Here is a 23,887-nt window from a genome sequence, read left to right as displayed (position 1 = left end):
TTTGAAAACTTACCATTTTCTAAACTCATCTCTTCAAAATGGAATTTGGTCTTTTGCTTTTTAACAGAAAAATAGACATGTCATTTCATATAACTTTGTTCTTACACCTTAGTGTAATTAATATTCCTAATTTGTAATAGAAGATAAGGCAATACCAAGTGATATGTTTTAAAATCCTTTGTCCTGCTCCAGATTGTACTGTTCATTGATGATTTGAACGTGCCAGAATCAGACACCTACGGAGCTCAGCCGCCCCTGGAATTAATCCGGCAGTTACTAGATATGGGAGGCCTGTACGACACGAAGAAGAACACTTGGAAGGTACAGCATATACAAAGATTGTGTCCCCATTAACAATGAATTAAATATTCAGAACAGTGTTGAGTGAATTGAGAGGTTCAGGAACTCTAGTCAGATGAACATGCAGAACACATTGGAAACCCTACTTGAACTGCGCCAGTGGCATCTTTGTCATTCTGCTCGGCTCCGTAGGATTCACTGTTAGTGAAAGTTATGAGTATGGCCCTATAGGCTTAATTTCTGAGTCAAATAAATGCTCACTATTAATCACATCAATAGTTCATCAGATTTTTCAGGGCAGCAGCTGTGAATATAGATGAAAAAAGCTAGTGAAATGTTTCCCGGCACATCCTTACTGTCTGGGTAGGACAGCTCTGCGTCTTTATTTGCAAGATCATGGATCAGGGATGTTCAGTACCATTGCAAAGTCCAGCAGATTCCCAGGGCAGGATTCCTGTGTCTTTGTTTTCCTTACATTGAACCGAATCAGAATGGCTGCAGTTTTTGAAAAAGCAAATGCACTTGTCTCCTCACCCGGTTCCTTCCCTGGACATCACGAGCCCTGCACTCCAGAACAGACTTTGTCTGTGGAATTAAATGGTTGCATTACAAACAGGTTCATGACTCAGACAGACCTGGGCCAGCGATCCTGGACAGTACCCTGGCTGGTGCATGGTGTCAGCGGGGACACCCGAGTGTCGGAACCACTGTCAGCACGCAGCCAGGAGAAGAATCCAGATGCAGCCCGGGCAGGAAGGTCCCCGGGAGGTGACCTGCACAACCTTGGCTTCCCTGAAGACTCACTCCATGCTCCCGAGCCCTCCCTCAGCACCAGAGTCCTCTGCCTGCCTCAGCCATGTTGCTCAGGGTCCAGTAATTGCTTCTTCAAAGAGAAGCTATGGCTTGAGGACATTTAGAAAGCCTTCTAGAAGGAACAGCCCTCGAAATTGCTTTCGAGGATTTCATTTACTTCCAAGAAGATCGATTCTATTACTGTCAGAGTTTTTGTTTTTGCAGTAAATCGTCTTTTTGTCTAAACATTGAAATCTTCTGTTCACTGGGGGCTGGGAAGTGGATGATAATTCATTTTCTATGGATGCATGTACCTGTCCTTTTTATGCTTCCCGCAGAACATTCAAGATCTTTCTCTGGTGGCAGCCTGTGCCCCTGCAGCGGTCAGGAGGCATGCCAGCCCACGTCTGCTCAAGCACTTTTCCATCCTGGTGCTGCCTCACCCTCCACAGCACGCCTTGCGGGCTATTTTCCAGGTAATGCATCCAGCTCGTTTTCTGCCAAACAGAATTTTATTTTCATGGTATACGAGAAGACTCAAGAACTTAAAGCCATTGATACTGAAAGACAATTCCTTAAGGTGATGGGTTTTGTTCCCCCTCTCCCCTTTCCGGCCTGTGGTTGTCACCTGTCTCAAAGTAACCAAAACATCAGTCAGTGTGCATTAGAAATACATGCAGCACATGTGTAATGCACGTGTAATGTGGATCCTGCGACTTTATTCTTGAAGGCCCTGATCCAGCATATCTTGGGAAGGGGGGAGGTGCTCAGGAGCCTGTATTATTAGCAAGCTCTCCTAGAGTCTTCTGTCTTGGTTTGTTCTCTTCATTTCTTTACAGAACACAAAATTAAAAAATCTGAAATATCTTATTAGAAAAACAGCTCAACTTGAAATCTGGTTTGATTAGAAAAATAAATTTGAGGGGCGCCTGGGTGGCTCAGTCAGTTAAGTGTCCGATTCTTGAGCTCAGCTCAGGTATTGATCTCAGGGCTGTGGGTTCAAGCCCTGTACTGGAGCCTACTTTAAAAAAAAAAAAAGGAAAGAAAAAAAAATGTTATGCAAGATTACTGATTTTTTCAAAGCTCATCATGTGTTTTTCTTCTTTATAATATAAAATTTAAAGATTAATGTTTAAATCTGTTTTTCAAAAAGCCCTTGGTAATTCTGCACATGATCAACAACAACCCACCAATTTAAAAATCCTAATGTAGGGGCGTCTGGGTGGCTCAGTGGGTTAAAGCCTCTGCCTTTGCCTCAGGTCGTGATCTCAGGGTTCTGGGATCGAGCCCCGCATTGGGCTCTCTGCTCAGCAGGGAGCCTGCTTCCCTTCCTCTCTCTCTGCCTGCCTCTCTGCCTACTTGTGATCTCTGTCTGTCAAATAAATAAATAAAATCTTTTTTAAAAATCCTAATGTAGAAGAATATATATATATATATATATATATATATATATATATATATATACATGCAGCAACCCAAAATGAGAAAATAGTTCTATCACTTAGTAGTCCATCTAGTAGCCTCTACAGGGGAGCAAGGGGGCGGGAGAATTGTCAGCACCCATGGTATATACTCACATGGGGCATAAATTGTCCCCAGAGAGCGGCAATACATGCCTCTAGATCATTCACCAAACTCAGACGAAGTGGGATTTTCCTTCCCCCCGGTTTGTGACACTTGCAGTGTCTTTGTATTAGTCTATTTGGTTTAAAGTGGATTCTGGTTACTAACATTTTAAATGTCATTCATCCTCCATGATAGTAACACGTCTCCTTTTCAGTGGGGGGATTAATTAGGAAGACAGTATGCTTAAACTTTTGGGCTGACTATTAAAATTTCTTTTTAAAGGCTCATTTGGGAATGTATTTCTCCATCAATAACTTCACATCCAATGTTCAGAAATGTAAGGATCAGATAATAGCGTGTTCTCTCGCCATCTACTCTCACGTATGTCAGAATATGATGCCAACCCCAGCGAAATGCCACTACCTGTTTAATCTTCGAGATGTGTTTAAGGTGTGTTTTAAAATTCATTCCTTAGCTTAACTTTAAATTGTAAGTTAAGGAAATGTGATTTTACTGAATTGACCTTCTCTCTCTCTCTCCCCATTTCTCCACTGTAAACATTCAATTGTTCGAGAAGGGGGGAAAAGGAATCCAAGTTGATTAGTTTTGCTGTTCATTAGCAGTTTACCCTGAGAGCCCTTTAGAAAGAATCATTAAAACAATTCCTTGTGGAGAACTCCGTGACGAAACCGCTCAGACTGTTAGAATATTGGCTGAGATTCTCAGTGGCAAGGGTATGACGTGGCTTTCGGTTTTGCCTTATTTCTGAGATATTATTTCTGCTCTCTGAAAATGAAAGCCTGTATGCATTTTGTAAATATGCTTGCAATTCCCATGAGCCTTGTTTTTTCCAACGGGAAATGTTGCCAACCGTGCCGCCTTAGTCATTAGCCTTGATCAAATAATTTTCAGAATTAACATTAAGAAAAACAATTTGGGGGGGTTTCAAAGATTTTATTTATTTGTCAGAGAGAGGGCACAAGCAGGGGGAACAGCAGAGGCAGAGGGAGAAGCAGGCTCTCCACTGAGCAGGGAGCCCAATGTGGGACTCAGTCCCAGGACCCTGGGATCCTGACCTGAGCCACGCAGGCATCCCAAGAAAAACAATTTTGGAATTCAGTTTTTCTCTCCTTACCATGGGCCTGTGGTCCAAAATAGTGCATATCATGTTTGAAATGCGTTATAAGTTCTTTTCATCCACATTCAGAATCTTAGAACATCAGCATGAAGAAGCTCACGGGCAGCCCACCTCAGCACCGTGGTCAGGACCCGTGGCTTCCCAGCCAGCGAGACCTCAGAGGCCAGGCCCAGTGGTCCTCATCCCCTCTCCCTTCATGGGGGGTGCTGTGTCAGTTTTCCCTGAGTATTAACCTGCCCATCTCATCAAAAATCTAGCTTATCACTTGGAGAAATGGACAATTCGTACCTAGATAATCGCTTCTATTTTTATGGAATCATAAACCTGCAAAAATTGAGCCTCTACTTCACATACTACCTGCTAATGTTAAAAATCTAACGTTTCAATCCCTCACAGCTTCTCCTGGGGTTGCTGCAAGCTGAGAGGGTTGTCATCAACTCCAGAGAGATGGCCGCTCTGTTCTTTGTTCACGAAGCCACCCGAGTGTTTCACGATCGCCTGATTGAATACACTGAAAAACGGCTTTTCTATCAACTTCTCTCAAAGGAAATTGAGAATTATTTTCAGGTAAACCTCTCTTTTAAAAATTACTTTAAATGGTTATCTTGGGCAAAGGGGTTGTTTCCTGAAAGCCCTCCGCTGTTCCTATAACATTAGTAACAACATCATTAACAATCCCATTTTCCACTTGATAATTAATGTCTAAATGAGCATAGATTTGATAGAATGGAAATGACAAGGTCTTGATGTCCTTGGCCTTCACCAGCCCTGACCCCGCTCATGTTTCTCCAGGACTGGTGGAAGTGCTCAGTCTCCGTAGCTCCAGCCCCTTGAACTTTGGTCTCTGTGGTGCCCCTGGACTCCAGGTCTGGAAGGAAGGAGAGCAGTTCAGGAGACTGAGCCCCACCACAAGGGTGGTGGGGAAGCAGAGGGGAGATCTCAGCAACTTTGCGAGGCCATGTGCGAGCTCCTCTCGAGAGAACTGGGGGGTCCTTCAGAATTCCTTCCAGAGGTGACTCCTCCTTCCTCTTCTGTCTTCTTTGGTGGTGCTGCTTTCTCTTGCCCTGTTCATAGGAGGCCGGGAAATAGAATGAATTCACAATAGGAAAAAAAGACGACTTTGGGGTATGAGCCTTACATCTAGAAATACAGACATGCATGCAAACACATTTACGTAGATCTGTGTTCCTGTGTATATATGTGTGTGTACTGTGTACATGTATATATGTACGTTTAAGACTAGTCACAAATCCAGAAGGCTTTTAAAAGGCTTTTAAAAAAATATTTTCTAGACCCTCCCATCATTATTTCCTTTTAATGCAAGCTCTCTACTCTTCAGCCCAGATCCTCCTTGACGGAACTGTTCACGGTAGCACACAGCCCCACCCTCCCATCTCCACGGAGCAATCGGGGCAGTCCTCTTTCACCTGCACGTCGCCACTCACTGTGGAGTCCCGCAGACATGGCCCGGTGTCCCTGGGGCTGCTCTTCCATGACACGTCAGACTCCTTTCATCCCTACTTTTCCCATTTGCCCTGCTCAGAGACGAGACTCCCCAGCCCACTCGTGTGCTCTTCCTGTTTTCCTTCCCCCAGCAGCCTGAGAAGCACTTGAATATAGAGGCTCCCTACATGGACCCTGCCCATCTTCAAAGCCCAGCCCCTCCCCTGAACAGGTATGGAGCTGTGGCAGGGGATCCCCGTGTCTCCACACCTTGTCTCTGAAGTTGGGGTAGCAGCTGTACCCACCTGGGAGGCTGTGTTGAGAATCAGCAGTGCTCATTTGAGGTTAGAGCAGTTACTGATATACAGTAAGCACTCAATAAATGTAAGCTGTGGGGAAGAACTGGACCTTGTGTCTACATTTCAGATACAGACAGGTGGATTGGCAGAAAGAACCTGAACTCAAGAGTCAGACCTGGGTTTGAATTCTAAGTCCAGCTCATGGTGCTAGGGGTGCTTCAGGCTCAACACACAAAACCACTTGCAAAACCATTCCCAGGCTTTGCCCACTGCGCTCCTAGCTCCTCCTGGTGCCTGGGCCCGATGTTGCCCACCTTGGCGACCAGCAGTACTCTCCCAGCCTGCATCCATGCCAGAAACGGCAGCCCCTCAGCCCCACGTCCTAGCCAGAGTGCAGGGCATCTCCCCCGCCTCTGCTCCACACCTCTGGGACCCCTCTGGTGGTCCTTCCAGATTCAGCTCATCCTTCCTCCTTCAGTGGGTGTTGCTGGCCAACACCTCACACTTTCCAGCTTGAGGGTCCCTTCTTTGTGTTCTCGCAGGACTGTGGACTTTCCTATCCTAGAACTCATTATAATGTAGTTACTTATCTCTCTCTCTAACCTTATGGATTCTTTGAGAACAAACTCACTGATTCCTGTCTCTTCCTAAATTGCCAGAATCCGGCATCCTTCCTTCCTCTCCATTGGTGCTCGATAAAGATAACTGGGAGGAAGGAGGAATGGAGGGAGGAGGGACGGAGAAACTTTGCTAAAATAATGAAAGAGAGCTCATTCCTGCCCCGGGTGAAGTTCACAAAATCCCTCCTATAAATAGCCCCTACAGTCCAGGTTTCAGGCTTTGCCAGACCAACCAAGCAACAGATGTAGAGGTGGTTGGTCGTGACCTCATGCGTGCTTCAGGGACACACGGCTTGCCTTTACAGCAGGAACAGCTACAAGATCCCGAATCGAAGACATACTGACCCAATCTTCCTTAAAGAGAGAAAGATATAAATTAATGCTCTGAGGATTTGGGTTTGTATGGTATCATTTAATCAGTTGGTTGGCTGCCTTATTTTCATTTTTAAAAAAATAAAATGTGATAATGCTAATAGTCTTTGCACTTGCAATGTGGCAGACACTGTTTCCAGAGCTTTCTATATCATTACTCATCTCAATCTATATAATGCCTCCATGATGGAGGTCCTCTTGCTATCCTCACTTTACAGATGAAGAAACTGAGGCAGAGTAGGGTGAAGAACTTGCCCCAGGTTACACAGCTAGGTAAGCGGTGGGGTCCAACCAACCCAGGACAGCGGACTCCAGATACCCTTTTACCCATCATGTTGTCCTGCCACCCAACTGTGTCTCCTGGGTGCCTGCTAGGAATTTTCAGCGCTAGACACAGGCTGGCAGGGAAGGGGGTTGCTGAGACCCACGTGGAAGACCCACGTGGGTACAGTGCGGGTGCAGCACTTTCTGATAGAACACCATTTGGTCTCCTTTGCAACCCTTGTATTGTACTGTATGTATTTCAAAACACCATTCTGAGAAAGGGTCCATTGGTTTCACTGCCAACACCGGTCCACAGTGCACAAAAGGTGAAGAGCTCCCGAGGCCTACCTTGATCTGCTGTGCCAAGAGCTTCTCTGATGCAGATCTGTTACATTAGTTTTGATAACGAGTAGAATTTGGCTATTAACACGTATTCCTAAATGATCATCTTACAATAGGTTCAGTGGACCAAAGAGAAACTGATGAACGACTCCACTGTATTTGTGGATTTCTTGGATATAAACACGGCCCATAGGAAAAAGATCTACCGGAACACCAATGACTACCATAAACTCGCCAACATACTGAATGAATTCCAAATGAAGTTGAGCTCCGCGTCTTTGGAGGTACAGACAGACATGCTCTGTGTAGACTCTGAGGAGTGTGTGTATTTGTGTATGTGTGTGTACACAGGTCATTTACATACATGCACACAGATGGCTATATTTATTTCACAGCAGATATTTCCAAGGCATGTGTGTGCGTACGAGAGAAAGGGGGACACCTGGGTGGCTCAGTCAGTTAAGCATCCAACTCTTGATTTGGGCTCAGGTCATGGTCTTGGGGTCCTGGGATCGACCCCCACATCGGGCTCTGTGCTCAACTGGGCATCTACTTGGGATTCTTTCTCCCTCTGTGCATGTGCAAAGGAGCAGCAGGGAGCAGCACCTCTGGCACCACTGCCCAGGGCAGACAGGTGTCAGATGAGAAGCCCTGAAGGAACTGTAGATGCCAGAGTCCCATTTCCTGGGACTCTTCCCTCAGCAGGAGGCCCCCCCAAGTCAGAGCCGCAGCAGAACAACACCGATGCTGTTGTTCTCATCCTTCTCTTCCCTCGAGCCTGTGACTCCTGTGGTCCTGCTCCCGGCAACACTGGCATAGGGACAGTCCTCGTGATGCACCTTGATTTCTCATGGATGTAAATCGGCTTAATGAGTCTAGGTTGCTGAATTACCAAAATCGTCCCTCTCACTCCCGGATCCTTGTACCTAAAACTGCAGTGAACCTTCGCTATTTCTGTGCCTGTCAGCAATTGATCTGTCCCGTTTCCTCCGCCAGATTTTTCATTCCATGGTGTTCTTCAAGGAAGCCATAGAGCACATCGCCAGAGCCGCGAGGGTCCTTCGGCAGCCGGGGAGTCACATGCTACTGGTAGGAGTTTAAATTATTCCATAGTTTCAAAATAAGTTTCAAAATAACAACTGAGGGAATCTGATAAAATCTACCTCGCTTACAGAAGTTTTATTTATGCAGACTTTCTCTTTGTGAAAGCTTGCACCCCCGGATTCCCACACAGGGTGACCTTCCTCTCTGGAGTTTGCGTAAGAAATGTTTCAGCACATAAAAATGCTTGTTTTGGGAAATCATTTGATGTGAACAGAAGTGATAAGCAGGCAGCATCTCTAGCATATCCTCAAACCAATGTTGTCTCTGTGCAGACAAATCTTGACTTTGAAGATGGTACATTTCCTGGAATATCGATTTAGAAACTTGAGTCTTTGCACAAAGTTCTACTGCTCATGAAAACAAGTGGGCGTTAAATTTTTGGAAGATCCCCAAATAACTTGAACAGAGAAAAGCTTTCAGAAGGCTAAATAAGATCCAACACATGCAGCCAATTATAGGAATCACAGTATTTATGAACATTGAAGCTGTTGCTTATGCCTATTATTTATGTATTTTATACCTCTGTTATTTATAACTAGTTACTTAATCCACATCATTTTTTTCCCAAAATGACTTGTTTTGCATTCAGAACTACTAGAACTTTATTTAAACAGACATGTATTAAGACTGATTAAAAGGAATTAAAAACTAAAAAATAGAATTAAGGCAAAAATACAAAAGCAAATATTTCCTCCACCAAAACTATTTCTTTACTAACCTTGCCCACCTCACAGATGCCACCAACGTAGATCTACCGCTCTAGCTGGAAACCCAGGAAACCCTGGTTCTGGATGCTTTTCTGTCACGCCCCACACTACATCCCGCAATACAGCTTCCAAAATATATCTCAAGTCTGAGCTCGTTTGCATCTCGATTGCCACCACCCTGCCCAAACCACTCCCACCGCCCCCAGGATTCCTGCTTCCCCTATCTAAAATATATCTTCTACCCTCCCCTCAGCCCCTGTCACTCTGTCCCTTTTTTCTGCTTTTTCTCCCTAGACCTTAGCATTATCTGATCTTATGTATTTAACTTTTCATTTATTTATTATCTGTCTCCACATTTAGAACATAAGCTCCAGGGGCGCCTGAGTGGCTCAGTGGGTTAAGCCGCTGCCTTCGGCTCAGGTCATGATCTCAGGGTCCTGGGATCGAGCCCCGCATCGCATCGGGCTCTCTGCTCAGCAGGGAGCCTGCTTCCTCCTCTCTCTCTGCCTGCCTCTCTGCCTGCTTGTGATCTCTCTCTGTCAAATAAATAAATAAATAAAATCTTTAAAAAAAAAAAAAAAAGAACATAAGCTCCATAAGATCTATGGTTTTCTCTATTCCAGTTAATAATGGATTATTTTTAACTCCCAAATGGCACAAACTCTCAGTTTTCTTATTTTACCAATAACAAGTGAGTTTACAAAGAGTTCTCAATTCTGAAATCCTGAGAATGCATTCAGAGCATTTGTAAAAGACCTAATGCTCAATTAGATATTTACCTCTTTAACAATGCTTTCTCATGACCCTTTCGTCCTATCAGAGCCCCTGTTAAAAATACAAGGTAAAGCATGGCAAGTCCCTATTTCCTCCCTGATTCTGGGACTGTTTTGCCCAATTAAACATCATCAGCGGATCAACAGATCTTTGCCTGGGATTCACTTGTGTAAAATGGTAAGGTAACCGGAAGCTGACCTAGCCTGCAAGGCTTCAGCAGGGATTAGCATCTAGAGGGAACATAATGACTTGATGAAGAACGTTTAAAACACATTTTAAAAAACCGTCATCATCTAGATTGGTCAATTCAAGTGAGATTAGTTGAATAGATAAAGAAGTAAAAAGCAAATCACACATGACTTGTTAAAAGTAAGCATTACTTAGTTCAGCTGGATTGTATAACTGAACTACCAGAACAAGAAAACAAGCTTCTAGAGGCTGCCCTCCTACCTTGACTCATCACCCGCCTTTTCCATTTCTAAAGCCGGCAACATGCTGTATTTCTAACCCTTCATCAGCTGTCACACATCTCCCTTTGTCTCTCTGACCACAGCCAGGAAAGATTCCCTGCTGTTTAGGACTCGTGTGTTTATTTTTTTTTTTAATTTTATTTATTTATTTGACAGACAGAGATCACAAGTAAGCAGAGAGGCAGGCAGAGAGAGAGGAGGAAGCAGGCTCCCTGCTGAGCAGAGAGTCCGATGCGGGGCTCCATCCCAGGACCCTGAGATCATGACCTGAACCAAAGGCAGAGGCTTTAACCCACTGAGCCACCCAGGCGCCCAGGACTCGTGTGTTTAGAGTGAGCTCAACCAGGTTATCCAAAATCTTCTCCCCATTTCAAGATCCTTAATGTCATCACATTGACAAAGTCTCTTTTGCCATACAAGAGCACAGGCTCTAGGGATCATGAGGTGACACATTTGGGGGTGAAGGTGGCAAAGATTAACGTTATAGTACCTACCACAGACAGTATAAATATATTTTTCTTTTAACTACTTTCCAAGATAGGTGCATAAAACAGTAATTACAAAATTATTTTTGGGCTAATAACATAAAGATTTAGTATATATAATAATAACACAAAAGAGAAAGGAGCAAATGGAGCTATTCTGGAGCAGACTTTCTCTATTTTACCAGAATTAAGTTAATATTTATCTGGAGTAGATAAAAAAATTAAAATATACAATGTAATTCCTAGAGAAACCATCAAAAAAAAAAAAACCCTAAAAAAATACATAACATAAAATAACAAAAGAGTTAAAATAGAACTCTAGAAAAAATACTGAGTTAACACCATGAGAAGATTAGAGGAGAAACAAAGGGGGAAAAGACACAAGACATTAAAAAACAGCAATATGGTAGATGTAAATCAAATCATATCATTCATAACAGTAAATATATATGTACTAAATGTTGCAATAAAAAAGCAGAGATTAGGGACGCCTGGGTGGCTCAGTGGGTTAAGCCTCTGCCTCTGGCTCAGGTCATGATCTCAGGGTCCTGGGATCAAGCCCCACATCGGGCTCTCTGCTCAGCAGGGAGCCTGCTTCCTCCTCTCTCTCTGCCTGCCTCTCTGCCTAGTGATCTCTGTCTGTCAAATAAATAAATAAAATCTTTAAAAAAAAAAAAAAAGCAAGATTGTAAGACAGGATTTTCTTAAAAATCTAATCATATGCTGTCAACAGGAATTGCATTTTAGATTCAGAAACACAAAGTAGTTGAAAATGGAAAGATGGTTGGGGTGCCTGGGTGGCTCAGTCTGTTAAGCATCTGCCTTCAGCTCAGGTCATGATCCCAGGGTTCTAGGATGGAGTCCTACACCGGGTCCTCTACTCAGTGGGGAGTCTCTTGCACCCTCTCCCTCTGCTGCTCCCCCTGCTTTTGCTCTCTCTTTCTCTCTCTGACAAATAAATAAATAAAATCTTTAAAAAAAAAAATGGAGAAAGATAATTCATGCCAATAAACCCCATAAGAGAGTTGGAGTGGGTTATACTAATAGCAAACAAAATAGACTTTTCAGGGGAAAAAAATAAGTGTTGGAGAGAAAAGAAATATGTTATAATGATAAAAGCATCAATCATCAGAAAGATATAACAATTATAAACACACACACCTAACAGCTAAGCCCCAAAATATGTGAAGCCAAACAGACAGAATTGAAGAGAAAAAAATAAGCAGTTTAACAGTAATGATTGGAATCTTCGATATCCCCACTCTCAACCTTTGCTAGAGCAACTAGATAAAAAACCAACAGGGATATAAATATGTCAACAATACTGTAAAACAATTTGACCTCATTGACATAGACACCAGACTCCTTCCCTCTAACTGCAAAATACACATTCTTCTCAAGCACACATGGAACATTCTCCAGCATAGACCACGTGCCAGGCTGTAGAACAAGACTCAAAACATTTAAAAGGACTGAAGTCATTCAGAGTACATCCTCAGAACACAACAGAATTAAAGTAGAAATCAATAACAGAAAGAAATTTGAAATATTCCCCAAAATGTGGAATTTTTACAATATACTGTTAAATAACCAGTGAATGAAAGAATAAATCTCAAAACCTATTGGGAAATATTTTGAGATAATTAAAACACAGCATACACAAAGCAGTACTTAGAGGGAAATGTGTATAAGATATAAAGGCCTAAGTTTAAAAAAAGAAAAACCTCATATAACCTCACCTCCCACATTAGGAAACTAAAGAAGGAAAGAAAACTAAACCCCAAAGCAAGCAGAAAGAAGGAATTGATAAAGATGAGAGAAGTAGAGAACAGAAAAAGAATAGAGAATATCAATGAAACCAAAGGTTTGTTCTCTGAAAAGATGAACAAAATCGACAAGCCAAGAGAAAAAGAGGAAAAAGAGTCCATTATTAAAATTATTAAAACCAGGAATTAGAGAGAGGACATAACTACCAACATTACAGAAACAAAGGATTGTAAGAGAAGAGTATGAACAACTGTGCGCTGGCACATTGGATAGCCTCAATGAAATGGACCCTTGCTTGGAAGACACAGATGACTGAGCCAAAGAAAGAGGAAATCTGAAAGGACCTAAACAAAAAGATTGAATTGGGAATTTGAAAACTTCCCATGAAGAAAAGCCCAGGGCTGAACGCTTCCATGGAGAATTCTACCAAACATTTAAGGAAGAATGATATAGTTGTAAAATTCCTACACAAAATATTAACGAACTGAATGCAATAACATATAAGCATCAGGTGCCATGACCAAGTGAGCTTTATCTTGGGAATGCATGTTTGACTAAACATCCAAAAAAAACAGTAATATAAAGCACCGTATTAATAGAATATAAGGCAAACCCACATGATCATTTGTGCAGAAAATGTGTTTGATAAAATCTAATACCATTAATAATTTTTTTAAAAAACTCTTTAGCAAAAACGAATAGAAGGGAACTTCACCAGCCTAATAAAAGGCATCTGTGGAAAACTTACATGCTTAAAGATGAAAGACTAAATGTTTTTCCCCTAAGACTGGGAACAAAACAAAGATGTTTTTCTCTCTCAATTTCTGTTCAACCCTACACTGGAGTTTGTAGTCAGTGCAATTAGATAAGAAAAAGAAGAAAAAAGACATCCAGATACTTACCTTACAGGAAGTAAAACTGTCTTTATTCACATTCCACATAATCCTGTTTATAGAAAATCCTAAGGACAAACTACCCAATTAAAAACAGACACCTCACAAAAGCATATAAAAAGATTCTCAATATCATTTGTTGTTAGGGAAAACAATCTGATACCATTTCACACCTATTAAAATGACCAAATTTTTCTAAAAAGAGGGGGGATAGTAGGAATTGCTAGTAAAGATAGCAACAGGAACTCTTCATTTATTGCTGATGGGAATGCAGAACGACACAGTCACTTAGAAAGATAGCTTGGTGGTTTTTTACAAAGCTGAAGATAGCCTTACCATATAGTCTAGCAATATGCTGCTATGTATCTACCTAACATATTTGAAAACTTAGATCCTCAAAAAAAAAAGCCTTCCCATGCATAATTATAGTGACTTTATTCAAAAACTGGCCACAACCAATATGTCCTTTAAGTGATAAACTGGGGTACAATGGAATATTTTTCAAAGATAAAAAGAAATGAGATATCAAGCCACAAAAAAAACATGGGCAAATCTTAAAGGCATATTGCTAACCGAAAGAAGTCAGTCTGGAAATACAGCACACCATATGATTCCAATTATATGGCATTCTGGGAAAGACAAAACTATGGTGATGGTAAAAAGATTGGCGGTTGCCAAGGGTTTGGAGAGAGGAAGGAAGATGAAACACAAGATATTCGAGTGGTGACACTGTTCTGTGCAATGCTGTAATGATGAGTACATGACACCATACATTTGTCAAAGCCCATGAACTACACAGCACAAAGAGCAAACCTTAGTGTATGGTAGTTTCAAAAAACCATTTAAGAGGTCTGGGGAGTCCCAGGATGGAATGCAGAAAGTGACAAAACAAGTCAACTATGTTACAGTGTGCGCAGGAGTCTCCCTGAAGAGGGTGGGAGGGAAAGGAACTGACCTAAAAAGCTTGGAAATGAGCGGACTCTGTAAGACTAATGTCAAGAGACACTGTAAGTCAGCACTGTACTGTAACTAATCGAGTAGTTTCCTGTGGGAGTGAGGTCGCCATTCTGATAGCACTGTGCATATATATCCCAGCTGAGTAACTAAGTAGAGGGTGGCAGGGGGTGGGAGCCAGTGTTCTCACGGTTGCAACAGGAGTTTACAGAAGCAAGGGGAAGAGGCTAGAGTGATCCATGTGGTGATGGGTGAGAGTTGAAGACAGCAGTTGAACTCGTGTTTGGTTTCATGTATATGGCTATAACAGACATATTTATAGGAATGTGTGTATGCGAAGGCTAGCATATGAAATTGGAGCATAACTCCGCACTCCTTCACTGTGAGCTTTAGTGATTTTTCTCCCGAAGGATGCAGTGTGAAAAGGGGAAAAACAGGAACTTCACAATGGAGAAGCCTGACATTGACTACTTTATCTAGGTGACCAAGGACCACAGTTAATGGTGATAAATCATGTTGATAAACGGCACTTTATCCCCGTGGTCTTCCCTCCCAGAAACACATAACCCCAGTCTAGTCAGAAGGAAAACATCAAGAAAATCTCAAACAAGAGCCATTCTACAAAATGCCTGACCAGCATGCTTCAAACCCATCAGTGTCATCAAAATAAAACAAAAAAAGAAAGTCTGAAACTGTCACAGTCAAGAGGAGCCTCAGGAGATAGAACTAGTAAAAATAATATGTCCTTGATGGGATCCTGGGACAGAAAGAGAATGTTAGGTAAAAACTAAGGAATTCTGGATAAAAGTATGGATTCTAGTTAAAAATAATGTATCGATACTGTTTCATGTAATGGTAACAAGTATATCCTACTAGTTAGATGTCGGTAGGGGAAATGGAATGTGGGGTGTATGAAAATTCTCTTTTCCATCTTGGCAATTTTACTGTGAATCAAAAACTCTCCTAAAATCAAAAAGTTTATTTTTTTAAGGGGACAAAAGATTTAACAGAAGAGGCACAAATGCTAGCAAGTCTATGAGAAGACTACCCACCATCGTGAACCGTTAGGGAAAGGCGCTGGGAACGCCATGGTGCTGGCAGGGCTGTGGATAAGCCGGAACCCGTGCCCATGGCCAGCACGGATGTAAAGTGGTACACCTGCTTTGAATAACAGTATGAGCATTTCTCATGACGTTGACCCTGATTTGCCCTTTAATGGAGCAGTTCCGTTTCTCTGTATCTGTACAAGAGAAAGCAAACATTCGCTAGACAACATGCACATGCATGTTCCCGTGAGCATCGTCGGAATAGCCATGAGGTGGACGTGCTCTCAAGCATCCATCAGTAGGTCCCATCCAGGAGGATACAACTGAGCAATAAAAAAGGGACAAACGATAGACAGACGCTCCCACATGCAAGAACCACAAAGCCGTCATGCTAAGTGAGGAGGCAGATGCTCAAGACTTCGTGTGTACGATTCAGTGGCTAGGAAAGCTATACAGAGACGGAAGGTGTGCTAATGGTTGCCTGGGCCTGGGGTCGAGGAATGACTACTAACAGGCCGGGGGCGTCCAACTATTCTAAGATGGATTTACTGGTTGAAAACCTGTAGATTTACTAAAAATCATTAAATTATACACATAAAAAGAGGTGTAGTCTGTAAGTTACACCTCAGCACAGCTGCTAAAAAAGGCAATACTTTTTCATTATTACCGGAGAGCACCTAAGGGTCGGTTGCTCAGAATAAAGGGGGAAAGACCTATCTAAATTCTTCTAAACGAAAAGTCAAATATTGGCAGTAACGTAACGATTCATAAACACGTCAATGCTATTTTTTCAGATTGTGTTCTTGTTCCAGTCAGGTTGTCTCATATATTTCAAGAGACTACACAGAGACAATGTGTCTGCAAGCCCTATGGAACTCTGATAAATACTTTGGTTATATTTCACGTATTTCCCAAAAAGATTCTCGGTATTTTTGCTGATAGGAAACTATCCATTGTAAGGTGTCTAGGACATACATAGGAATCGTGTGTTAGGTTGTTCTTCTCGCACAGATCGGAGTAGACGGCTGTGGGAAGGAGACCTGCGCCACCCTGGCCTGTTACTTGACAGAATGCAAACTCTACCGAGTGCCCACATCCTGCAATTACGCCGACATCGAATTCAAAGAAGACTTTAAAAGGGGCTTCATTCAAGCTGGACTGGAAGGGAACCCCACTGCTTTGATAGTTACTAGTTTAAACTCAAAGCAGGTCAGTACTTTTTGTCTTCAGCATTTGCTAGCGTTTTCCATGTAAGTAGTGTCCCCCACCCCCATTTAATATTTGAAAAGAAAGTATGGTCCTGCCAGCCTGCCCTGGTTTTCCCACTGTCCTGTCCTTACCCACTCACAGCCCATAGTGTTTATATACTTGTCCTCCTGCTGCAGAGAGATTTGCAAAAGCATCTTCTGTCTTTATAATTTTCATTTTAATTGGCAAGTGAGAATTCATTTGTCCATGCCACTGAACTACTAGTCCTATAGTCTGTGTTTTGGGGAAAAAAACACGGTCATCTGATTCCACCATCTCCTCTTGGGCTCACAGCGTGCCACCACAGACCCAAGGCTCCTGTTCCTCTCCTCAGTCCTCCTCTCCAACGTCACTGTCAAATTTAGGACTCCTCTTGCAGGATACACTTTGTTGACATACAAGCAAAAAACGCTAATCACCCCATGACTGTTTTAACCTGGTAGGTGGCATAAACTATGCCCTTCCCCAGTCACTGGCCATGCCATCTCAGATTGACTCACTTCTTCAGGGCTAGCGCCTTTCAGCACTGTTACTCTGCGATAGTTCCATGTGTTATTCCAAACCGCATCTTGTTTTCTCTCCTCGACTGGGCCTCTCTTCCCAGCCTTGTGGTTTCCTTGCATATCGAGTTTTGCGAGTGAGTCCACGAGCTGTGTTGTTATCTGCTGTTCTCCAGAGTGTCCAGTTTTCTACTTTAATTATATGTCCCCCCTCCCCAAATTTAAATACCCTGCTCTGTTCATCAGCTTGAAGTTTCTTACAGCTGCTTTTCTGGATTTCGGAAGATGTCACTTCTCCCATGCTGGAGGCCTGCCGTTCTAATTTAAGAAATCATTTTTCAGAGATGCGCTATCAGCTGGAGCTGGGCTGGACAAGCTCATTGACTCCCGTGTCATTCAGGACTTCAAGGTCACTGGATCCCTTCTCCACACTTTCCAGCTTCCTCCTGACCACATCATTGCTTTCCACATGAATCCAAAAAAATGGTGTTAGGACTAGTTAGATTAGCATTTGTGAAGTGGGACACAGGGTATTGGGTAGGGACCCATAGTTCAACAGAGCACCAAGAGCAAGATGGAAACGGAGAAGTTTCTTACAGGTCCTGGGAGAAGGACAAAGTATGCCTCGAGAGGCCGCATGGGGTGGTCAGGGTGGGGTCAGGCAGGGAGACCAGGATCCAGGACCTGTGGGTGGCATGACTTGGGCTCCCAGTCAGGGCCAATTGGGCCCACTCACACCTAAAGAGTGGGGTTTGGTTCGGCCCACGGGGGTCTCTCTAAGGGGCGCATAGGGCCTGCAGGCCCTGGGAGGCAGGGATGGCTGCTGAGCACAGGCTGTTGGGGAAGACCTCCCAGCAGCTGGCACCCGCTCGTCACTCTGCGGGCGTCTCACTCAGGGGGCTGGTGTCAGGGTAGGGTCCCCTCAGGCTGCCTGAGAGAATGAAACAGATGCCAAGGCAGTAGCACCCAGGGTAGGTAAGCAGACCCCCTGACCAGGAGGGAATGACCAGGGTGTTTGAGAAACCCCATTCATTGTCCATCAGTCACACACGAGCCAGGAGACCAGCTGGCCCCGCGGCAGCTCTGTCAGCCCCTCCTGGAGGTTGACAAACAGCTCCTTTTCCTTCCCCTGCCTGAGACACCAGAAACCTGTGAGGGTCTCAGGAGCATCCTGAGGAGGGGATGAGACAAAGATCTTTTTTTTTTTATATCACGGATTTACTCTCAAAATCAAAATGCTTATATGTTTTAATAAATACTCCTTTTCTTTGTCCTGGGTCTCCAGTGTATTTAGGGGGGAAAATGTAAATAATTTACTCACTCCTGATTGGATATCTGTTTCATCTAAGGAGTCGTTTTTGGAGGACTTGAACAGCATTCTCAATCTGAAGAAAATACTTTACCTGTTTGAAAACGAGGAGCTGGACTCCATCGCGCTGAAGATGAGATCTGCTGAACAGTCCGGTTACATGGATAATAGGCAGTCTCTCCTTGCATTCTTCCAGAAGGTACTCTTTTGTGGGTTGGCGTTATCAAGTTACCATGTTAAATTATGAACAGACTATGTTTATAATTCTCTACCTGAATTTCAAGCTGGATAGTTTTTTGTTTTGTTTTGTTTTTAGTTCTTTAAATGAGGTTTTTTAAAAGATTTTATTTATTTATTTGACAGAGATCACAAGGAGGCAGAGAGGCAGGCGGGAGAGGGGTGGGGGGGGAGCAGGCTCCCTGCTGAGCAGAGAGCCTGATGTGGGGCTGGATCCCAGGACCCTGAGATCATGACCTGAGCCAAAGGCAGAGGCTTAACCGACTGAGCCATCCAGGCGCCCCTAGTTCTTCAAATGAGTTTTTTTAAAGTTAAAACTGGTGAGTGGATCCCGCACGCAGATACCCCACTCCCTTAGGGCAATCCAAGGTCAGGGAGGATCTGGGCGTGCCTGGCTATCAGTGGCTGAAGAGCATGATAACAGCGAGAGGCGATGACAAGAGAGTAAGACAACAGGCTTATTTCTTATACTGACTTCCCTCCCTGACCATAGTTGGTAACAAGTCTGGAAAGGCAAGAGACAAGAATTCTTGCATCCCTTTAAATAACCCTGGAGTTGGCGGGGGGTGATGGGAACAGACAGAAATAATGCAGACGGAGCAGATGGTATTCACAAGGACCTCAGCAGTGGGTCCATCTGGAGACGGAGGCCAGACCATCGAGCTAAGCTTTCAGTGTCTTTAAGGCCTGATGACCGGCCAGCCACTCGGCGGTGAGAGAGGTAGGAGGTAAGATTGTGTCCAAAGGGGAAGCACACAGGCCAACTGACTTCTCGGGCCAGTTCCTGTTGCTAACGGAGTCACCTGAAGATTGACCTGACCCACCCTCCATCCTCAGTGGACACTTAGTGATCCGTCACAAGAAGATGTAAAACATCCCACAGATGGGGTCCAGTGTTGAGGAAGAACAATGACGTCACATGAATGGATGCGTAGATCGGGTTCTACTTTTAAATGCAATCATCCTAATAACTTGTGGCCCTCTGGTGCCTTACTACTAAATTGGTTTATGTAGATTGTGATTAACAAGGAAGAGCAAAGAAGTTCTCATCAGAGAACAGTGCACTCCAGCAATAAAAAATAAACTAAGAATCCCACTTAGAAATCAATTTTAATTATTTGTATGTCTATTTTATACTGTATTTCCAAAAATGACTTGAAGTCTCTTATTGTAATCATAGTGCGGGCATACTTGAAGCCATTAACATTGAATATCTTGGAGAAGGAGTTTGGGGATGGGTAGAGCAAAGAGAGGTAACTTCATTTTTAATTAAAACATTTCTCTGTTGTATGAATTCTGCGTTGAACAGTTTGATTTGCTCTCATACATTTTTTAAAGACAAAAAGGAGGAAAAAGAATCTTACACTTTCCTCTGCTTTCAGCTTTAGCACACTTCTTTGGCAAAATAGGTTGCTTGATACTCAGACATCTTTCACTTTTTACAAATTGAACTGTTTGAGTAGAAAGGAACATTGAATCCCTGAAGCTGCTTTCAGGAATGTGGTTTCATTGAGTGTGACGTACGGACATGAGGACAGACCCTGCGCCCATGCCAGTCCTTCCCAGGAGCCAGGAACAGCAGCCGCACAGCCCAACCTCATGAGAGGAAGGATGCGGGGAGATTTCGTGGAGACCAGCACTTTGAGGAAGACCTGCAAAACTGTAGAGGCTCCAATACTGTGTAGCGCTCGCCCACAGAGTCCGTCTGTCTCTCTCCTGGCCTTCAGCTTTCACTCTGACCACTTCCCATCTTCAGTTTCTGGGCATCTTAGTGGCACACCAACCCAGAGCAAAGGCTAAAATAGACCCGCTCCCCTCTGGTGGAAGGTCCCCTACTGAGCAGGGCTGAGCACCACACTCTCTTGTGTGACCTGGTTCATTGAGGGGATGTTCTGGGTCATGTGGAGCACCACCTGGCCACTTTCCTCGTGAGAACTCCATGAGGCTGGCACGTCCCTGTGGAAGGTACTCAGCGGGCACCTGAGTGGCCTCTGCTGAAGAATGGAAACAAGTTCCAAATGCAATTTTTAATGTACTATTTTTTCCAAAGCAGGGGATTCCATTTCAACAGCTTGCATCTCTATTAATTTGCAGAGGATCCATAAAAACCTTCATATTTTTATGACCATGAGTCCGGCAGGACCGACCTTCCGCCAGCATTGTAGAGCCTACCCCTCCATGATCACCACCTGCACTATCGACTGGTATGAGAAGTGGCCAAAAGAGGCTCTCCTTGTCGTAGCCAATTCTTTCTTAAGAGAAAAGGTGTATTTAAAGAACAGACAGGTAAATGCAACCTCTTAAAAATCAGATCCAAAGGAAGATTTCAGGTTGTTAACGCATCTGGCAGAATTATGTCTCTCAAGAGCAGTGAATCCTAGGGAGGCAAAAACAGGCAGCTCTGGGCAAAACTCTGAAATAAAACAAGTGTTGGCCTTGACTCTTTATCAGTTCCCGGTCCCTTTTGCCCACTGACCCGCCCTGTGTCAGAGATGCCCAGATTCCTCACTGCCCGGGTCTCTGCACTCCCGGGCTCCATGGTGAGCAGCAGGTTTCCCCGAAGGGAAACAGCCCCCAGTGGGGACACTACAGCCTTCAGGGTACTCCCTGTCAAGCTCTCTGACTGGCCTATAACCAACCACCTACAAGAGGAGCTGAGAATTCATGAGCCACACTAAGTACGAATCTTTCCTAGTGCTACCCGAAATGCAGCGCGGCACCTGGTAAAGGGCTCACGACACTACTTGGCAAATGTTCAAGGAAAGCAAAGGCCAAGGGCAGAGTCAGGAAGAAATGCAGCTGGGCTCAAGGGGACTGGGTGACTGGCCAACCCTGGTGGGCTAGAGGTGGGCACCAGGGCTAGGTTGTGTCTCCGAATTTTCTCCAAAACTAAGCAAGGGATGCTTTCTCCTCTAGTTTTCCCATCCACATATCAGTATATCCTTTGAGCCCTGACATTTCCACAGCCTTACTTTACTCAAGGAAGACAAGTGGAGTCTCTTGTAATTGATAACCTGCTTTAGGAAAGAAAGATGGGAGATTTAAAAAAGAAAACAAACCATGAACCCAGGCCATTAGTGATGGCCCCCTAAATCCTCGGATGGCTATAGCAGAAATGAGGGTAAGGCCCAGGAGGGCGAGTCTGGCATGTCTTTAACCACGGGCCCTGTCATTGCTTCCTCCCTCACCACCATCCAACCCACCAAAGCATCTCCATTCTCGGTCCCATTCAACCAGGGCCTTTTTCTTCCTTCCCACACCTCAGAACGAGAAACTATTCCAAGTTATTTATTTTCTCTTTCTTTATGTGTATTGGGTTGTTTTCTCTTGATTCTTAATATCTTGCAGAACTTAAAAGAAAAACTTGCCCCAACATGTGTCCAAATCCACAGAAGTATAGAAGACTTGAACACAAAATACTTCGAGAAAACTAAAAGGCATTACTATGTCACTCCCAGTAGCTACTTGCGGTTCATGGATACATTTGCTCACATTTTGAGGTCACGAGAGAAGGACATGCAAGCAAAGAGGTAAGACTTTGAGACCAAATTTTTTAAAAAGTATATATATATATATGTATATATATATACACACACACACACACACATATACATATAATTGGTGCTTTTAATTTTAGAAAGAAACACAAATACAAAAGGAGCCCGAATCTGCTTTTCCCAGGGTGGGGGGAGGATAGGCAGCAGCGGCACAAGCCCTTCAGAAAGGTCTGGCATTGAGGGCTGCCCGTCGGTGGAGACAGGGCGCACACACGCAGCCAGGGAAGAGGCCGTTGTTCAATCACATCGCAAAAGCATGAGCAGCCGCGGGAGCCATTATCCTGGGGACAACACCGACATACCAGGAGCCCGATGTCACAGACAGCAGGACACACTGGAGCTGCAGAGCCCGTGTCCAGCCGCCCCCAGGGAAGGTGGGCAAGGAAGCACGACACGGCAGGTCTTGTACCTGATCAGAGCCCCAGCGACATCGAGAAACTGTCCTCACAGCCTCCCCGGAGGACAGGGACATGAGCGGAATGGGCCGTGCAACCCCAGCCCAGGAGCATCCGGCTGTCTCTGTTCCAGAAGGCCACAGGCTGTCCTCAAGACCCCTCCAGCAGTTGTGTCCAGGTCTGCGTGACCTGTGCGGGGGCGTGAAGGCTGCTGGGACCCCCGGACAGAGCAGCTGCCCTACGGCAATGTCCCCTTCCCCCACCCCCCCACCCCCACCACCTGACCTGGTTCCCGCTCCGGGCACTGGGGTCTCCCTGTCCTGACAGTGATTGATGCAAGTTCATCCTGTCCTTTGGCTGCAGCACTGGGAGGACAGACTGCAGCCAGGCTCCCACTGTGGAGCTGGGCCAGTTAGGAGTGCGTCCAGGGGCGTGCCACGGGACACGCAGGACCATGGAAGTTTCTCTTCACCTCTCATGCTGGACATGTTAGCTTGGATCTGGCAGACCAATGGGGGCCAGGGGCGCAGCAGCCTGATGTGAATGCAGGGTCACAGGGCTCATCTTCTGAAGCTGCTGTTGACAAGGCCAGGTGGGGCGCGGGGATCCACGGTCAGCTCTGTTTGGAGCCATTGCTGGGGGCCAAGCGTGTAGCGAGGTGACCAGGAATCCTGTTAGTTTATAAGGTGAACCTTGTCCTGGTATTTTCAGTAAACTCTCATCAGGCCTGGAGGCTGGGGCTTTTGGTGGTTTCTCCGAGTCCTTGGATTGAGCTTTTTATTGCTCGGTGGTTAAACTGAGGGTGACAACAGCAGTCTGGGAAATCGGCCAGATGCCCCCCTGACAGGAGTCAGGAGACTAGGGGACCCTCCTTCCACCTCTGACATCCAAGTTTCTAAGGTGTCCCTTTCCCACCACAGGGGCTGCTGCCTTCCATCCGCAGCCACGAGACGGCAATGGGTGCAACCCTGTCCCAGTTGTTTCCTTCCTTCCCTGTCTTTGCCCGTGCCGCACTCATGCCAGCAGCCCAAACACATCTCTAGGTGGCTTGGTGGTTTCTCCCTTGTACTCCTTGTGTTAGCCCAGAACACCTTCCACCACCCCCCCACACCCCAATGTGTGGGTCAGACCAGGACCACCTTCAGACTGTCACCTTACACGCATGGTCGTTCTCATGGCTACCTATAACTGCTCACATCCATCAAGTGGTAAACAAAACACCAGGTGAGGGGTCCCCTTCCCCAGCTCCTCCTCACTGCTCACAAATTCCAGCAGCGAGGTTTCCCAGGGGTAGACCTGGGAGAA

General features: G+C 44.6%; 1 protein-coding gene across 1 annotated transcript in view; it reads left to right on the top strand.

The window, feature by feature from the left end:
• DNAH14 (dynein axonemal heavy chain 14) overlaps nucleotides 1-23,887 on the top strand; it is a 326,637-nt gene that overhangs the window by 207,154 nt on the left and 95,596 nt on the right. The window contains exons 48-57 of the mRNA XM_047705359.1: nucleotides 193-321; nucleotides 1,431-1,568; nucleotides 2,941-3,108; nucleotides 4,193-4,363; nucleotides 7,253-7,420; nucleotides 8,133-8,225; nucleotides 16,348-16,545; nucleotides 18,434-18,592; nucleotides 20,725-20,916; nucleotides 21,979-22,160. Coding sequence (XP_047561315.1) covers nucleotides 193-321; nucleotides 1,431-1,568; nucleotides 2,941-3,108; nucleotides 4,193-4,363; nucleotides 7,253-7,420; nucleotides 8,133-8,225; nucleotides 16,348-16,545; nucleotides 18,434-18,592; nucleotides 20,725-20,916; nucleotides 21,979-22,160 — 1,598 coding nt within the window. The remainder of the gene's footprint in view (nucleotides 1-192; nucleotides 322-1,430; nucleotides 1,569-2,940; nucleotides 3,109-4,192; nucleotides 4,364-7,252; nucleotides 7,421-8,132; nucleotides 8,226-16,347; nucleotides 16,546-18,433; nucleotides 18,593-20,724; nucleotides 20,917-21,978; nucleotides 22,161-23,887) is intronic.

The sequence above is a fragment of the Lutra lutra genome, chromosome 15 (genome assembly GCF_902655055.1).
Source record: "Lutra lutra chromosome 15, mLutLut1.2, whole genome shotgun sequence".
In the NCBI taxonomy this organism is placed as follows: domain Eukaryota; kingdom Metazoa; phylum Chordata; class Mammalia; order Carnivora; family Mustelidae; genus Lutra; species Lutra lutra.
Note: the sequence above shows the minus strand (reverse complement) of the source record. Positions and strands in the feature narration are given on the sequence as shown.